The sequence below is a fragment of the Triturus cristatus genome, chromosome 7 (assembly GCF_964204655.1).
Source record: "Triturus cristatus chromosome 7, aTriCri1.1, whole genome shotgun sequence".
Lineage (NCBI taxonomy): Eukaryota > Metazoa > Chordata > Amphibia > Caudata > Salamandridae > Triturus > Triturus cristatus.
In genome coordinates this window covers 423,989,008-424,008,767 of record NC_140590.1, presented here as the reverse complement: position 1 = coordinate 424,008,767, position 19,760 = coordinate 423,989,008, and the positions used below count along the sequence as shown (strand labels likewise).

General features: G+C 45.0%; 1 protein-coding gene across 1 annotated transcript in view; it reads left to right on the top strand.

The window, feature by feature from the left end:
* The window catches only part of LOC146809856 (cytosolic phospholipase A2 gamma-like), a 1,073,925-nt gene that overhangs the window by 847,146 nt on the left and 207,019 nt on the right, over positions 1 to 19,760 (top strand). The window contains exon 10 of the mRNA XM_085616718.1: positions 14,586 to 14,723. Coding sequence (XP_085472844.1) covers positions 14,586 to 14,723 — 138 coding nt within the window. The remainder of the gene's footprint in view (positions 1 to 14,585; positions 14,724 to 19,760) is intronic.

The window sequence follows — 19,760 nt, the reverse complement described above, 5'->3', positions numbered from 1 at the left end:
TTAATAAATTTAGACAAACACTTAAAGGAAAACTTTTATTTATAATTAATTTAAAGATATTTCATACTTTACAAATTACGCCGAAGTCGCGACCCCAGCGCGACTTTTCAAAATGGCTACCGGAAAGCACCAAGCCATCGTGTAGGGTGCGCAACTTCTGTATAATATAAAAAAATATATATATTAATAATTATTCATAGTTTTTTAAAATATATATATATATATATATATATATATATAAAATAAAAGATTGAGGTACATTAGACTTGAATATTTTCATTTAAAAAACCTTTGAAATTCACTGGAAAAACCATAGATTTGAGGCACGTTATAGTTAGAAATTAGCATTTAAAAAACCATAGAAATTCACTGAAAAAAACCTAGGTTTCAGGCACGTTATAGTTAGAAATTGGCATTTAAAAAACCATAGAAAATTAACTGAAAAAAACATAGGTTTCAGGAACGTTATAGTTAGTGGGACATTTCACTGGTACAAAACCATAGAAATTCCGGCGTTATAGTTAGTTCAGCTAACTATAACTCGCGCCCCCGCAATGCACTGCTGATGACGTCACATATTACATCATTCATGACATGGTCAGTGACATCACTGATGACATCTCAAATGACATCACTGATGACATCACGTTTCAAACCACTATCTATGTTCAAATGATATGCTATGTTTAAGTTGGACAGCAAGTCCAATATGGCAGGAGGAGAGGCTATACATTCATCCAGAGACAGCAATAAGTGCAAATCTTGTACATCCTTTATAGATTTGTCACATTCTGTGGGGCTGGAATAAAAGGTAAAACATGCATTGATTTTTCATTAAAAATCTTTTTAACTCTATGTTATGCACTGTTATGCACATATTTATACAGATCTATGTGAATCTGTGTAAATCCAGTTCTAGCTTTTGGGCAAAAACTAATCCTCTGCTTAGTACATTGTTTTCAAGGTCAGAGAGATTGTAGTTGGACAGATTACCAATTGCTAAATTTTCAGTAGTTGTTCCAAAGTCATGACTGTGAGTACAGACAACATAGGGCAATGAATTAGGTAAAACACTTAGTTCTTCTAAATGAGGAATGACAACCTGGTGGTTACCGTCCCTCTTGTGTTTGTGTTGGTTGGTGTGTCTGCCCCTTCTCGTTTTCTTAAACTTATAGTTGGTTTGTAGAAGCTTTGTCTTGCCCCTTTTCTGAAGCGTTCTAATTCCACTAAAAAAGAGGAAGATGTCATGTTTTTGAAAGGACCTGCAGTAGCAGGATTTGCATCATGTATGTTACTCAAGTTACTGTTAAAGGTCGAGACATCAGACTCTCTGGCTGATTTGGGCATTGCCAGTGTCTTGGTTTTTTCATTGAGATGATTAAACATGATTTAATAACATCAAATTTATGAGTGAAAGTAAACACTCTAATATTTTTGTAATTGTTTTCCTCTCTCATTAACTTCCTCATTTTATTATCTTTAATGTATAGTTGATGTGCACTCACAATGTCTTTAACAATTTTGAATTTTTTCTCGGTGTCCTCTGGTACTTTGAGGCCCTTAATTAGCTATGTTTTCCAATTTCTTTCAGCAATGTAGCTCTTTTATTTTTGCGTGCCTGATAAGGATGCCAACATCCCAAAGGAGGACAGGATTTTCCCATTTGCCAATTAAGTCTGTGTCTAGGTATTTAAAAGAGGGGAATATAATTACGTTCAAACCTCATGGTACCTGTTTCAGGTCAATGTATCTCTCAAGTATAGTCAGATCTCACCATCTTGATAATTCTTGCCTTCTGAAGCATTCAAGCTTGATAAAGTTTTGTCTGAGACCTTCCACACTTGTATTGGGTGCATTTTCTTTAAAGTTTGTCCTTGGCCTGTGAAATGGTCTTGCAAAATCTAGTCTCTGTCATAGTCGAAAGAAGCCGTTTGGCTATGTAGTTTATCTAAAGAGTAGTTAGGTCTCCCACAATCAGAAGAGCACAAATGCACAGTCAGGTTGGAATATCTCTTTACTATCTGGGCATGTTTGCATTTCAGATTTGGAATCTTATTCTTGCACTTTGAGTTTTTGTATTTCTTCATAATCTGGATCACTGTTTGGACGTATTTTCACCCTATGATTCCTCATATCATATATCTTCTTAGCTATCTACATCTCACTATGAGTGTGAGTCTATTCCTCTTTTTATATATGTCTACACATGGGAGCGATGTCCTTTGGAGACATATTCCTATATTCTTTGAATAGAATATCGTGATATTTCTTTCTTTTCTTAGAATGTCCCAGACTTGTTATAATCTCTGCTATGTTTATAAATATCTCACAGCCTTGAAAAAGTAACTGCGTGATGAAACTGTAATCAAACTTTTTCCCCGCAGGGAATCACAACGCGGTTGTTACAACGACCGCGTTGTGATTCCACATACCATTACTCCGCAAGTCGGAACAACAACTTGCGGAGGGGGGCGGGGGGGAAGGTGTTGGATTTAAAACCTACTGTTCCAACATCCAGCGCCCCCCCTCCGCAAGTCATTGTTCCGACTTTCAGAGTAATGGTATGCGGAATCATAACGCGGTCGTTGTAACAACCGCGTTGTGATTCCCTGCGGGGAAAAAGACTGAGGGATGACAACATAGATTCTGATGAAACACATGAGCTGTTGTTCATTTTTGAAGAAAGAATTTCTGAAAAACGAATTTTCCGAACATTTAATTGTTTATATCTGTAATAAAGACAATTCTTCTGTTTAACGCAAGTCCTTACTGTTTGAACGTTACATTTTCTCTTAAATACTTACTCAGTGCTATGGTTTTTGTATTTTAAAATATATACATATTGGGTTGAAAGGTCCAATGTGAACTCACACCTTTGGTAGCAGGGAGTGGGATAACCCTAAAAGCATTATCTCAAATACAACGTATTTTTTCATTGTATTGTACCCACTTAAATTGAGTGTTAAAACGAGGTATGATTGTCAAACCACTACTACCTTTATTCTTTATAATTCCACCTGCCATAGCCAAGAGCGGTTGCTAGGATCATATTTCAGTCACCATGCCATATAATTGCTCAACTGCAGTGGGGATCTTGGGGTACTTAGTGGTTCTTGCCATCAGCTTGCCAAAGGGTTATAGGGATTTGTGTGATCCCTTCACCTTGCCACTGGGTGGCTGAAAGCTAATTCTTGCCCTTCCCCCCACATGGTGCAAAGTCAGGATATACTTCAGGGTGGGTGAAATCTTTATTTGTCCGCTGCAATGCGCATAGGATAAGGGGTTGAAATCTTTTTTCTCCTCAGAATGGATGGATCTTTTGCCACCGGAATCCCCATCCATGTTTTGCAGGGGTAGGATTATGTGACTGCAGCACTCTTCCTTTGCCAATGGCAGAGAAGGTGTAGTATTTTGTTCTACCCTGCTAGTCAAAAGACCTAATTGATGTGTTCATCTACCCATACATGTGGGTACATAGCAGCTTAGGTCCCACCACCTGACCCCTAGAACAGAAGAGTGTATACTCTGTTCCTTACCCCCATCTTATCTAAGGGCAAATATGTAGGTTCCACTCCTTAGGAAGTGTAATCATCAGCTCTCCCACCCAACTTTACACCACCCCTTCTCTTGCCCAGGAACAGAGGTGGTGTGTTCTCCCCTTTCCTGTGCATGTGTTCCGGGTTTGTTTTAGCTCCACCCAGCATATTGGACAACCTTACTCAAGGTTGATGGGGAGGTACAGTTATTTTTTATATCTAGAAGTTAATAACATCTACCAAAAGTAAAAATTTAGACAAAGTGGCAGTTTTCAAGAAAATTGTAATTTTGTCATTAGAATCAGTGTTTTATAGAAAATGTCAATGTTATTGAAAACCAATATCCTTGGTAATTTTTTGTGGGGGGTGTTACTGATTGCTTCCCTAGTGTTTACCAATGGCTCGGGGAAGGGGGGTTTGTATCACAGATCCAAACTATTGCTGACTGTCTTTCTGCAGTACCTGAGGCTAGGAAAACCAATGGAGGCGTTAAATCCACATGCGTTGCCAAGTGTGAGAGAGGGTGTATTATCACTTCCCATCCTTGCCTTCACCAAGAAGATGCTTCTCCTCAACATTATGATTATATTTTAAAAATGCAAGGAGTTATCTTTATTTTTTAACCCCTGCCTTCCACAATGGTGGGTCACTTGCTTTCTTTAATCATCCACCCCGCCAGTGTCTTGCTAGGACAGGGAATGAATCTTATATCTTCTAACCCTCTTTCGCTTTTCCCCAACTTTTGGCCAAGGTTGAAGGAGATTTGAAAAAAAATATTTGATAAAGAAAGAGCCAGCATCAGCTGTTATCTGTGGAATTGCTAAAAAGGGCATAAAGGAGATGTCACTTGTGAGGCGTCATTTTCAAATGCTGTGGATCATGAAGGAGTGAGCAGCTCTCACCTTGCACAGCACCTGTTGTGGGATAAGCTGTTAGTGACCACACTCCTGCATATTCTGTAGCATTTTGCAGACCAGTCATAGAGAAGCAGGAACAGCTTACACCTGCCCCGGTACCTGGTAACCTGTTCACACTTGCAAAAAATTATATAGGGCAGATTTGAGCCAAGGTCATGCAAAAGACAGAAAGAAGATGGGACGTTTTCAGCCGTCCTCCTATCCCTGATGCAAGCTGATAGGGATAAGGACATTTTTTAACACCACTAACGCATGGCTGGAAATGTAATAAAGCACCCCCACTTGGTCAGTACAGAGACCTCAAGTGTGCAAATTATATCAATTTATGCCTTGCAAAAGCTAGGGTGGGCCCAAATAACCCCCTCTCCTGGGGTTCTCAATCAATAAAGGGGTATTCTAATGGAATAGTAACTTCTTCCCCTACCCCCACTGTGAGCAACATGGGGTATCATTACAAATACTTTACACAACTGAGCAGTGCTGGAGATAAGAAAAGTGATATTCACCTCCCTCACCAGCCCTACAGTGGAGGACAGGTCAACGAGGGTGACATAGAACCTAGACAGCTATTATTTTCCTAATAACTTTTGCCCCTTTGATAAAACCACGGGCATTTTTCCAAACTAGTGGCCCAGGTCTGTTTGATCTTGTAAAGTTTTGCTCAGGATTGTCCTGTGAAAGTAATTTGGATCTTCTGATGTTTTTCAACAAAAACAATACATTTTCTCATTAATTGTTTCTTAAGAAATTTGTTTAAAGTAAGAATACCAAAGCTGATTGATTATCATCAACCTAGGATTTTTTTTTTGATAAACAATTTTATTGATTTTCGATATGGTAACAAAAACGAGCATTAAAGCACATCACAATAGGAGCAACAAGTCAGTTGGATGATTAACCTTGGTTCGCTTGACCCCGTGAAATCTTACATAATACAGACATTTGGCAGGCAATACAAAATGTAGGCCACTGTACCCAGCCATTTGCCCCACACCCTGCGGTATTTCTTCGGACATCCCCGCGCATCATACATAGGTTTTTTCCTGTGTGGCACACTAGTCTACCCCCCTCCCGCCATTTCGTGAGGCTAGACGGAGCTGGACATATTCAGTTGGCAGCTATGTCTCACTTTGCTATAACCATAGCTGTGTTAAAAAATAGCTTCTCATTTCTGGACCCATCCAGTTTGTTTGTGATCCCCAGGAGCGTGGGTTGTGGGGAACATCCCAACACAAGACCTTTGTGAGTTCCTCTTCAATACCCCGCAGGAATCGTGCTAGTTGGGGACATGTCCAAACCATATGGAAGAAGTTGCCTGATCGTGGCCGCAGCGTGTACAGGAGGCAGTTGCATATAGGCCAGCTCTGTGAAGGCATGCAGGGGTTAAGTAGGAGCCATGTAGTACAGTTGGATCAGGCGGAGTCTCGCCGAAGCCGTGGCCATCTTAGGTGCCATTAGTGCATCCCTTCAGTCCTCTGCCTCCAGTGGACCCACCCATTCCTCCCATTGGCTTCTGAGTCGGTCTAGTGTGGGTGGGGTGTTGTTGATTAGTGTACGTACATGCAGGAGATGCCCCCCTTCCCCAAATTTCCCATCATAATCTGTGCCTCGGGTGGCTTGTATTCTGGAACTGCTGTGCTGTCAGATATATGCGAGTGGAGAGCGTGACGCAGCTGCAGGGATTTGTAAAATTGTGACGGGTGTAGGGAATATCTGGATTGTAAGTTCTGGAAGGATGTGGCCACTGGCCCACACATCCCCAAGTTGTGAGATCTCTATAAGGTGCCAAGACCAAAATCCCTTCATCCAACTAACCTCCCCGAGCAAGGTACCGTGCCAGAGAGGTGTATATTGAGTTAATCTATGTGTCCATTGGGTGTGGCGCAGAGATGCCTGCCATGCCAAAAGCACGGTACATGTCACCTCTGGGAAAATGTAAGGTATTGATCCTCCGTACATCACAGATTGAATTTGAGGTATGCCCAACTCACTCAACTCGAGCCTGTAGGCCGGATAGGACCATCTCCCATTGAACCAATCGTGTATGGTGAGGAGGCAGGTCGCCAAGTAATATAAATACAAATTGGTCATCCCCATGCCCCCATCAAAGGACGGGATCCAAAAGCGGGTCAACTCTATGCAGGGCCTCCGCCCCCCCAGAGGAATTCGGTGGCTGTGCTATCTAGCTTCCAAAACCAAGTCCACGGGATACAGAAGGGGGTGTTCTGGAGGACGTAGAGGAATCTGGGAAGAATCATCATTTTAAACAGGGCGACCCTCCCCAGTAGATTTAGGGGGAGCATCTGCCACTTGCAGAGGTCTTTCTTCACCTTTTTCACCAGCGGAGTTATGTTGAGGGACCAGGTGAGGTCCGGGAGCAGGGCGACCCAGATACCTAGGTATTTGAATGATTGTCGTTGGAGAGGTATTGTGGTTTGCCAATCATAGCAGTCCCTTGCTAAATGTAGGGGGAACAGGACCGACTTACTGGGGTGAAGTCATAGGCCAGAGGCCTGCCCGAAGGAGTGTAACACCTGGAGACAGTGAGGGCCAGACCGGGCCAGTTCCGCAAGGAAAAGTAAGACATCTCCTGCATGCAGGGCAATTTTGTTCACCTCCGAGTTGGGCCATTCCCATCCCCGGATGTGGTCCTCCGACTGATTCAAACTTGCCAGGGGCTCCATTGCCAAGGCGAAGAGGAGGGGTGAAAGGGGGCACCCCTGCCTCGTTCCTCTACGAATGGAGAAGGCCTCTGACAATGCCCCATTGACTAGCACCCGTGCCTGGGGTTGAGTGTATAGAATCTTCACTAGGTTGCGAAAGCACGGGCCGAAATCCTTCTCCGCCAGCACGTTGCCCAGGTATTGCCAGTCCACGGATTCAAAGGCTTTCTCAAAATCAACGAGAAGAAGCGCTAAGTAAGGGGTGAGCAGTGGGCCAAGGCCAGGTGGGGACAATGGAGGCAATGTCTAGTCCCTCACATGGGGATGCACCCACACTGTTCAGGGTGAATCAGCTTGGTGAGGTAGGGCCTCATCCGTTGGGCAAGAATTGTAGCGAATATTTTAACCTCTGTATTTATGAGAGAAATTGGACAGTAGTCTGCTCAGCGGGGAGATGGAGGCTGTGTTTTATGGAGAACAACAATAGAGGCTATGTCTGTCTCAGGTGGGAAGGAGTCCTTCTCTAGGGCCTCGTTGAAGAGAGCTGTGAGGTGTGGGATAATAGTTTCCCAGAAAGCAGCGTAGTATTCCTGCGGGAGCCCATCTGGGCCTGGGGTCTTGCCCGACGACGTATGTGTTATCGCTGCATTAATTTCCTCACGGGTGATGGGGAGGTCTAGATCTGCCAACTCAGTAGAGCTTAGGCGGGGGAGACAGATTGAGCCCGCATCAAGCAGATTGGAGAGGGAAGTTTTGGGGCTCTGTGCGGAGTAGAGCTGACCATAGTAGGAGGCAAAGGCTCGAGCCATTGCCAAAGGGGATCGATACGTTAGACCGTCTAGGACTACTATCTCCGGAATAATGCGGTTGGCCCTTGGGTAGGTAGCTAATCTATGGAGAGTCTTCCTGTTCTTGTCCCCCCATCCATACACCCTAGCTATGAATAATCTCAAGGGGAGCTTGGCTGCATCCAGGGAGAGTCGCTTAATTTCTGCCCAGAGGCATACGAGTTGCCTCTCTTGGGTGGCGGCACTGTCGTCATAAGGGGATTGCTCAAGGAGCTGCGCTTGTGCCTCTTGCAGGGTGTTTTGGTGTTCCTAGGTTTGTCACTGAGGCTAAAGTTGGCCCTTGACGAACCCTCGGATGGTGACTTTGCCTGTTTCCGAGAGAGTACCTGGAGAGGGGACTGAGCCGGTGTTGGCGAGGAAGTACTGCTGAAGCTCCACCCCCACCGCTTTTTAAAATTCTTTCTCCTGGAGGAACCAGGCGTTTATCTGCTAGGTTGGGCGCGTCAAGGGGGGAGGGTCCCCGATACTGAGAAGTACTGGTGAGTGGTCGGAGATACCCCTAGGAAGTATACAGATGTCTTATGTGGAATGAATATAGTGTCTATACGCGCTTGAGTGTGGTGTGCTGTTGATGTGTGAGTAAACTGTCTGGTGTGAGGGTGCCAGATTTTCCAAGCATCGATTAAGCCCAGAGAGTCAACCCAGTTTGTTAATTGTTTAGCATGGGTGATTCTGGATGTGGATGGTGAGCCCGTAGTGTCGAGGTGTGGGTTATAGTCCGCATTAAAATCACCCCGACTAGTGTGGATCCCAGGGGCAGGCTGTTGAAGAGGTCAATGGTGCGCTCCAAGGTCGCTGTGAGCATCGAAGAGGGTGCGTAGATGGAAACAAGTTTAAGAGGATTACTACCCAATGTTCCAGACAGAGCCACGTATCCTCCCTGTGGTTCATGAGTGGCCCAAGTGGACACAAAGGGAAGATTACGCCGTACAGGGATGGCCACCCCCCGGAGAGCCGTGGGAAAACCCTGAATGCAATACTCTATCAAACCCGTAGCGCACCAAGAAGGGGCAGTGGCTCCCCGCCAGATGAGTCTCCTTGAGCAGGAGTACGTCAACACACAGGCGCTGGGCGTAGCGCAGGACGGCAGTTCATTTGATTCTGTCCAAGAGCCCATTAACATTCCAGGATAGTGTGCGTAAGGAAGTTACCGTAATGGTTGTGCAAGTCATGGTGGCCATTGGCTGGAGTGAGGGTTTGCCGCACCTTGGCTACTAGTGGGTACATATGGGGTTGAACGCGAGCGTGGGGTAACAAGCATAACTGCGTATTGCTGGTGATACGTGGGAATATGGTAATGTGCATTAAAAAGGCTGGTGAGTTAGTACATCAAAATAACATCAACAACAGGACAACGGTCCCAACCCCCCTCCCTCTCCTCTCCCCCCACCCTATACCCTATACTTTGAGAACAGAAGCATCTGTTGTCCCAACTGCATCAAAAATAAGAACCAAACTAAAATGCTCGGGTTGGGTTGCGTGAAGGACCCCTCTTTGTAGACAGATGTACAGTATCTCAGCAGAGAGACAATCGGAGTGGAACAATAACTCTGCCATGGCGCCTTACTTGTAGATCGGTGAAGATAAGTCACTGGATAGGGCTGTGGAAGCCCAAGTTCGTCAGGGCGCCGCCGGACTGCTCGTTAGGAAAAGCCATGCTATAGTTCCGTGTGGCTTGAAGACACGGATTGTCACGGGGTGCAGGTGGTGTTCTGGAGCATGAGGCTTCACCCTGCAGGCGGAGTCCCTGCCAGCATTGACACGGGAGGCGCCTGTCTGCACCCCGAGTCCAATGTTAATAGTGTACCAACTTTACAGTAAACTGGGAGGCGGCGCCAACCTCCCAGACCACGGTTTCTTCTCCTTGGGTTTCATATTGTCGGGCTACGGGACAAGTTCGAATCCGCGACTGCCAAGCGTTGATTGTTCAGTGGGAGGGGCGCCATGGATGAGCCGCTGGTAGAGTGAGGTCTGTGGCGCGATGCGGATCCGGAGGGCTAGGAGAGCCTCTGAGCCCACGGGCTGCCAGGCTCTCAACCTAAGATTTTACGATCTATGGTGCTCCAACTTGCGCTTTTTTTTAATAAGATGGAAACCTGCCAGTGTTTTTTAAATGAATAAAATAGGGTAAAAAAGTAGTTTTGAAAGTTGGCTCCTTGTACAAGATTTTGCACTCCTATCCCTGTTCAAGCTCAGGATCTGGCACCTGCCTGAAATGGTTCCGTTAAGGTGCATATCTAAATTTATGGTCTACATATTTAGCGTAAGGAAAAATGCCACATCCTACAGATCGAAATTGAGAAAATATATCAGGGTCTGTGCTGCTGGACCCAAGTCCTGACCACATCTCCATACATCCTGTAGCTAGTACCCTTCTTGTTGTTGACTTCATGTCTGCAATAATGTTGTGAAGTGCAACCAATGTTCTCAACTAGTATATCTAGTGTGCTGTGCTTTCCATTGTTCTCACTGAGGACTGTACCTTACATTTTTGATGCAGACCATTTTGTCATGATGAGTCGGTTCCAATGAGGGCGTTCCGATAAGGCCATCATTCAGGGGCTGCAAGGTGCTGCAATGGGAGGCGCTGGGTAAATGCAGGGCAGGTACCTGGAGTTTATTATGTCCATGTAAATCAGAGCAGGAGGCCAGTCAGCTAACCCTTGAAGCCACTCTGGTAGTTTTGGGTTCAAGAAGCAGGTCCGGTTTTCCTTCTTCAAGCAGCAGGGCAGTCCTTTTTCTGAGTGTTCCACAGGGCTAAACATGATCTGAAGAGTTGGTCTGAGGGTCCAATATCTATAGCCGGTATTAGCTTTGAAGAAGGAGAATCTTCCAGACTTCCCCCAAAATCTGGTTCTGGAATTTACTGCCACCTTGCCGGCTCCATTGGGTGTGGGATCACAAATGGCTAGAGTGAAGTTCTTTAATGTGGGATGAGGCAGTGTCTTTAAAGCGCAAATGTGACAGGTGACAGCTCCACCCCTGCCATCAAGTCATGATGGCCCACCCAGACAACACCCAGTCCCTCTTAAGTGTGGCTGTTTGGGAGGAATACATAAAGACCAGCTGTCAACTACACCTAGTCATATAGCAGAAAGAGGCTCAGGCACCAAATGGTTAGACAAGAAAATGCCAACGTTCCTAAAATTGCATTTTTAGAATTGGGACTTAAAATAGGACCTTGCCATCAATTTTGCAATTCCTTAGGAACAAAACATGACATTTCTACCTGCTCTCAAGCAACAGTTTTCACTTAATAAATGGAGTAAGATAACCCAATGTTAACCTATGGGAGAGGTGGGCCTCTCATTAGTGAAAACTCTTTGTGAGCCTTTCAGTAGCAAGACATGCGAATCTCAAAGATACATGCCCAACTTTTTAAATACACTGACCCTGCCCTGTGGGCTGTTTAGGGCCTCCTTAGGGGTGATTAATATGTATTGAAAAGGAAGATTTAGGCATGGCAAAAGGTTTTTGTTTCAAACACAATGAGATGATGGAAGGAGCACTGACATTTTTCAGACACTCACTCCCAGTCACAGAACTGGGTTAAATTCATCATCATTCTTTAGCTCACTTTGCCACCCTAGTTCAGACCCAGGCATATGCTAATCAGTCTTGACCCTGTTCATCAAGGGGACAGTCCAGCCTGAACTGCCAAGCCAGGTCTTCCCTGGACTGAAAACAATCATAATGGAACCGATTTAGGAGTAACACCCTTCATAAGCCAGGCTAGCTCACATCCAGTGGCAAAGTGAGCAAGAGACCCACGTATTGACCCTGTTCCTCATGGGAACAGTCCAGGCCGAACTGCCAACCCAGGTCTTCCCTGGACCGGAAAATAGCATCCTGGGACCAATTGCGGGTTAACGACCCTCGTCAGCCTGGCGAGCTTAAATCCAGTGGCAAAGTGAACAAGGGACCCACGTCTGTGCATTCCCTGCCAAATTAGGGCGAAAAAAGCAAACAAAAGGAGCTGATGGATGGAGCACTGAAACTTTTCAGACACTCACCCGTTACAGATCTGGGTTAAATCCATCAACATTCATTAGCTCAATTCGCCACTCCAGTTCAGACCCAGCTTTATGTAAATCAGGCCTGACCCTGTTCCTCATGGGAACAGCCCAGCCTGAACTGCCAGGCCAAGTTTTCCTTGGACTGGAAACAAGCATTCTGGGACCGGTTTCGGGGTAACACCGCTCATCAGCCTGGCTGGCTTGAATCCAGAGGCAAAGTGAGCAAGGGCCCCATGTCTGGGCATACCTGGCCAACTTAGGTTGAACAAAGCAAACAGAAGGAGATTATAAACGGAACACTGAAACTTTTCAGACACTCATCCCCAGTCACAGATCTGGGTTAAATCCATCATTGTTCTTTAGCTCACTTCACCACCCAGTTCAGATCCAGCCATATGCAAATCACTCTTGACCCTTTTCCTCATGGAAACAGTCCATCCCGAACTGCCAAGCCAGGTCTTCTCTGGACCAGAAACGAGCATCCTGTGATCGGTTTCGGGGAAACACCCCTCATCACCCAGACTAGCTTGAATCCTGTGGCAAAGTAAGCAAGGGACCCAAGTCTGGGCATACCCTGCTTACAGACAGCAAACAAAGCAAACACAAGGAGATGATTGATAGAGCTCTAAAACTTTTCAGACATTCACACCCAGTCACAAATCTGGGTTAAATCAATCATTGTTCTTTAGCTCACTTCACCACCCCAGTTCAGACCCAGCCATACGCACATCAGTCTTTACCCGGTTCCTCATGGTAACAGTCCAGTTCAAACTGCCAAGCCTGTTCTTCCCTGGATTGGAAACAAGCATTCTGGGACTGTTTCAGGCTATTACCCCTCATCAGCCAGGCTAGCCTGAATCCAGTGGCAAAGTGAGCAAATGTTTATGTTGCCAGGTCGAAAGGGTAGTTTTAAACTGCATACAGGCTGCAATGGCAGAATTGAGACATGTTTAAAAAGTCTACTTTAGTGGGTAGCGCAATCTGTGATACAGTGCCACTAGTGGCTTTTAATTTACAGGCTCTGGGTGCACGAGGTTCAACTTCACTAAAGGCTTTTAAATAATTTAGATGTGCTAATTGGGTGCAGCCAGTTTTTCCATGTTTAAAGTCAAGAGCACAAGCACTTTATGGCAAAGTTCACAGAGTACTAAAAACCAGCAAATAGGAGGGGCAGAGGCAAAAGGTTTGAAGCATTGTGGGGGGTGACCAAGCAGAAAGGGCCAGGTCCAATATCTATTTAAAATATTCTTTGCAACTAGGTGTCCTGAAATCACATGTACAATTTTTCATACATACCCAATATTTGTATATGTGCTGATAAAGACTACACTTGAATCTCCAAATGCTGACAGACGCTAACTCTTGGTAAGGCAATGCACTTCTCGACTATCATGACTTCTGTGTTTTTCTTATGATTATTCTATGAAAATATAAGATGCCTTAGGAATTAAAATGTAAACTCTATTCCTGACGCTTGGTGTTGGAGCTTGGATAATCACGAGGGCAGGTTATTCCTTATTCTTATTTCCTAAAGGACTCTGCATGTGAACATTGCACATATTATGCAAAAGCCAGGAGCCAAATGTAGGCAGCCTTTTTGTAGTTGCAAAGTGCCCAATTCACAAAATCGGGCAATTTGCAAATTCAGAAAGACTTTGTCTGATGTATTAAACCAAATGTGCGGTTCAGTAACACATTTCTGAAATTGCAATTTGGATTTGCTACAAAATAATGACTCTGTATTTGGAAGGGGAATGCTTAGGGCCTTCCTTCCAAATACTGATCATAGTAGAATATGCTAATGTTTTGTAATGGAAATACAGTCGCAAAGCACTGATATTTTACCAACACCTCAAAGGAGAAAGTAACCCATTCACAAACGGAAAGTGGCCCCCTGGAGAACCTTTCACATTTGTGAATGTTGAAAAAAATATTTTCATTGCTTACTATTAAAAACTAAAAAATAGACTTCATTTTTCTTGTTTAAATAAATCTCATTTTAAGGAGACTGGGTAAGGAAAAATACATTGCTTTGTTTTAAAATCAACCACAGATATGATGTTATGCTAACACTGCCGGCGCTCATCTCTGTGATGAGTGCAATTCCTAGTGAGTCACAATTTGCTACCCATTTCATTAATATTCATGAGGTGCAGCAAATTACGACCCACTACGAATAAATAATTTGGCAACTGACCTATCAGTACCGAAGTCGCTCCAAAAATGGCCTCAGTGGTCATAAAAATACTAGTAAAAATTTGCTTCCAGTACTTTGCGACTAGCTGTATCTACATCTAGACCCAAATCTAATGCAGTTAGAATCACTAACGCAAACCAACAAAATGATCTTGGCATATCACTAAATATCTTAATAGATGTGCAGTTTTACCTCTCTCCTTCATGTACAGTCTTCTGTTACACATTTATGTGAGTTTCAGACATTACTTTATCCCTTGAAGATGACCTTTTTCCATTGTCCTATAACCATGTGGTTGTTTCTCTGCCGGTAATGTGCACCGTTCAGTGCTTTAAGATTGCTCAGAGATCGCAAATTATTACTTTTGCTTTTAAAGAGCAACTCGATGCTAAACCTATTTATTTTCAGTTCTGCCTCCAGGAACTCAAACGCCTCTTAATTTGGCATATGTTACTAACTTGAATCAGGTACTTACACTCGTGAATGGCAGCATTGGAACAGGCGACTCGAAGCAACATTTACAGGACTTGATCAACCTCATGTCAGGCAAGAGAACTGGATTTATTAACATGACTCATCTTTTTACGTCATTCGAATTAACTGCTGTATTTATTTCAGTGTCACTGATGTCCTTGACTGTCATTGGTTTTTGTGTTGTTTACATGTTTGGCTAATTTTTACAATGCATTGTTTCTCAATTAGAGGCAGATTTAGCAATATTTCGCACAACGCAGCAGTACACCTTGCTGCACTACACTACTCTGCATGAAAGGGAAAGGGTAGGAATGCGCCATAGTTAACATTATATGGTGCACTTCTGACTGCCTAGTGGCAACATAGGCACTTTTTGTGTCATGGTGCAAGGGCGAGTGTGTTGCAGGCACGGTTGTTTTTTTTGCAGGAAGGAATACCTTCCTGCACAAAAACAATCATCTGAGTCTTTTTTCATAAGAGTGTACATAGAAAAAGTAAAAAACGAGAAGAAATATAGATATTTCTCCTTGTTACTCCTCCATGGGGAAGGCATAGCATTTTGATGCATTCCCAGCTCTACAACTCATGGTAATTAATGAAATGCATCAAGGTCAATGGATGGATGCATGGGAACCCCCATGCTCCACCAATAGAATGCCTCCATGGGGCAGAGTAACGCAAGACAGTGTCTTGCGCTGCCTTGCGTTACTTCAGATTTACCAAGCACCACAGGGCCACGCAATATGGCCTTTCGTGAGTTGGTGAATCTGACTTTAGTTCAGCGTTGCCCTTGCATTACGTTGCATGATGCGAGGACAACACAATACGTTTACAAATCTGGCCCTTATTGACTGTTAGACTTACTTAGAACCTGCTTGAAGGACCACCATGCTGTTGAGGCTGCAGAGGATCCCTGTCTGTGCCATTTCAGGCCACCCACTATAATTTGAGGCTCCTTCTGGTAGGGCAGGCCACTTTTGCAGCCCAGGCCCTCAACAACACAGCAGAATCTCTGTAAATGAAAATTAATGCCGTGGTGGCATTATTGATATTTAGTATCATTTTTCCCAAACCAAAAGTGTGCTTCTAAAACACAAAAGCCAAGAGTTTAGTCATTCTTGTTATTTTTTTGCTCGTCTGTTTTGCCTTGCATGACTAACCTAAGCAGGAAATATGAACATTGGAAATCCCATATAGTGTGGGCCTTTCCAACATTCACCCACTAGCAGTCCTGTAACTGATGGGCTACTGGCTATCAATTTTCACAGGCTTAGCTGTTTGTTTTTGATCCACTGTATGACTGGGGACATTCAATTAGAACCCAGTGATTAACAGTATCAATGGCAGCTGAAAGGACAAGCAATACCAGGAGACATGATCAACCAATTACAGTGATTGACATAAAGTCACCTGCTTCCTGTATAGTGACACCCTCTGAATTAAAGTGGGATCAGGAGTTTGCGAAGATCAAGGTGCTTTTGAAGATAGTTAGGTACTGTTTTTTTAGGAATTTGCCCCTGAAATGGAATGTGAGTCAGTGAGGCTGAGTTTTTGAGCCGGGGGATCAGCATTCAGGGATGAGGGAAAGTCATCTATGAGTAGAGAAGTTTTGATGTTGGACAAGGTTGGTGTAAGGTACTGAGAAGGCGGGGACATCATGATAAATGATGTAATCAGGTCATCCTTATCATAGGAGTTTGATTTTAGAAAGGATGTAGGATTGCATTGCAACGTGTAAACATAGGGGGCAGGCTATTTGATGGATGTTAGAAATTAGGTTGTTGGTTGTCTGGGATGTGAACCTTAGTCAAACAGCAACCACAGTCCTAGTCAGGGTAAATCGCTGATAAACCCTAAATTAATCTTTGCTCACTCTCTGGTAACTTGGCATAGACCAGTCAGGCTCAAGTTATAGGTAGTGTGTAAAGTATATGAGCAAATCTTCAAACAGGAAAACAGTGGATACACCACAAAAAAGATACCACACAAGTTTAGAAAAATAATTCTGTCTTTTATAAATAAAACAAGACAAAAACAAAAAAATCCAAAAAGTAGAACTTGAGATATTGATTCTTAATTGTTTTATGTAAAAATACTGTAAAGCGCTAAAATGGGATATTTGATAGCGTTGGACTGGGACAAAGTCAAAAGTTTCAGCCAACCGTGATGAAGCACCAGCCAGCTACAGGGAGCCAGTTAGTCCCGCAGAATAAAAGAAGCCGAATACGAGGTTGCGTAGCATTGCTTGGGTTTAGGATGAGGCTGCATAATGCAGCACAGGCAATGCCCCAGTTCCGAGATGCGGTGAGGCTGCCATACGAGAGATCCTGATGTGTTGACGCTGAGGATCCTGTTGACAGGGCTTGCGATGCGAAGACCGGTGTCAAGTATGCAATGTGCAGTGGAGGCGATGTGTCGACTCGAATGAGTGAGGAAGCTGCGATGCGGAATTTCTACATCATCGTTGAGGCTGCCATCAACAGGAAAGTGAGAACCTTGTGCCATACAGTGGTGGTTCTGAAGGCAATGTGTCTAGTCCAATCAATACATCTGTGCTGATCAATGCAGTACCAGTGATGCACCGGTTCTGATCAGCGCAACAGCAGTGATGCATCTGTTGAACACAGGATGTGTCTGTTCCGCTGGAGCAAACTCTTTAGGCCCATTTCCAGTGGTCTAGCACTGGCATGGCACCGCTTGGCAGGGCAGACTCACATATCGCAGAGTCCTGGTGCAGAAGCAGGGGGTTTGAAGTCTTTTATGTCTCTGAGACTTCAGATCAGGAGGCCAGCCAGCTAGTCCTTGGCATCACTCTTGGTTCAAGTAATGTAGGTCGAGTCCTTTTCACCCAGGCAGGGTAACAGTAGGAAGCAAGTCAGCACAGCAACACAGGAGTCTAGCAAAGCATCAGTTCAGCAGAGTGGCAGTCATTCGGCAACACAGAAGTTATTCTTCCTGCCTCAGTAGTCATAGATCTAGACATGTAATGAAGTGGTGGTGTCAGAGGTCCTCTACCTATAGCCAGTTGGGCCTTTGAAGTGGGAGAGACTTCAAAGACAGGTCTTTGAAGTGCACAGAGGTCCTCCTTTCCTGCCTTGGCTCTAGACTCACTACAGGGAGGTACCCAGTCCTTTGTGTGGGTACGGGACACAGCCTGTTCAGGAGGAAGTGAGGCTGGATCCAGCTCCTCCTTCCTATCTTCCCAGGATGGCCCATCAAGTCACACCCAAGCTCCCATTGTATTTGGCTGGCTAGGGGGAATACACAAAGACCAGCTGTCACCCACCCCAGGCATGTGATCATAGTCAGGCAGTATACACCAAATGGCTAATGACACAAAATGCCAGATTTCTAAAAGTGGTATTTTCAGAAATGCATTTTAAAATCTGGATTCACCATAAGTTGTGATTTTAAATTGTGATTCCAGAGACCCAAACTTGAAGTGTTTTTCTCTTCCAGATTGTGAATTGCACTTATGGGATGTAATACGGTAATCCCAAAGTTATCCTATGGGAGAGCTAGACCTTACAGTAGTGAAAAACAGCTGTAGGAGATTTTTTACAACAAGGACATGCAAAATTTAAAAGTATTTTAAATACACTGCACCCTGCCCTCTGGGTGGCCCAGGACCTACCTTATAGATGAATTATATGTAGAAAAAATGAAAATATGGACCTGGCAAAAAAGGTTTATCTTTCCAGGTCGACATGGCAGTTTAAATCTGCATACACAGGCTCTGCAATGGCAGACAAGGTTAGAGGGCTACTTAAATAGGTGTCACAATCAGGGCTGCAGGCCCAATAGAAGCATTTAATCTACAGCCCCTGTACTCAGAATTTGGGTTCTTAAGGGTCATTATTAAAAAGCAGGTGACTGGGGGGGCGTGACCAAGTAAGATGGCTGAGCGGACGTGAACCGCTTCAGCTCCGGACCCCAACGACCACAGACCATTTCTAATGCATGAAGAGAACAAGGAAGCGAATGCCCGTAACCAGCAACACCCTGTGCTGAACGGGAGCCCTCCCTCGCTCCGTGAAACCATTCACCGGACCTGCTACAGGACCGCGAATCGGGCGCGACAGAGAGGGGAGGCCGCATCTAAGGTGGCATAAGGATGCACGCCGAATAGGCCTACAGGCTGTCGGGCTGGACCGTCGGTCTATGGCAGAACTGGCGCGATTTACAGACGGCGCCTGACACCTCCTGATTCTGCGCCACTGAAGGGGGGCACTGATGACACTTAGCGCAGCCCTCTTCCTCCAAAACTGGCCAGATGAGGCCCCTTGCTCCCGCGGAGCCGGAAATAGCAGCTGCGGTTTAGTTGAGGACCAGGTACAGCGCTAAATGCACCTCGAGCCGGTGGCAGTGGGTGCGGACACTCTGCTTCCACTCCCGTGAGGGACCTCCAGTCGAGTTAATCTCTTCCCCCTCTTACGACCACAGACATAGAAGGCCCGGGAGGAATCTCCATCTGATGGCCCTGCCTGACTTCAAGATGGTGGCCATGTAGATGGAAGCACTGGGGAGGTCTCCTGATTTAAGCTGTGGCGCCAAATGGAGAGCGGTAGGAGGGACATCTTTCCCTTATGTAGCCAGGCCTATGCGGAGATGAGCTGTCTTGGGGATCTTACCTTTTGGCTATAACACGCTACGCGATGCCTGACTCTAAGATGGCTGCCTGATTCGCTCATTCAGCAGAGCCTTGATCCCACCATAGGGTGACCTACGTGAGCAGGACTGGTTTAACTAATCTCCCTTCCTAGAGAGGTGTCTCGGCTCTTGCTGCCACGCCGTGCTGGGTATTGACCTTATACCTCCTAAGAAAGCATCAAATAAGGTCTCCTGCTATTTTGCAGCGCCAGAAAAAGACACCTCACCCTCGAAGACTGATCAAGCGCAGAACATGGAGCTTACGCGGGAGGAGCTGATAGCCACCCTCCGTGACTTCAAAGCTGAACAGTGTCTGGAAATAAAACAAGACCTGCAACCCTCCATGGACCAACTCAAGGTTGACCTCACCGAAAAAATGGCGGCAACAAGATGTGGATGCAGTGGGCACCAGAGTGTTGGAGGTGGAGGAACAGGCACAGGATCTAGAGGCCCGCGCCA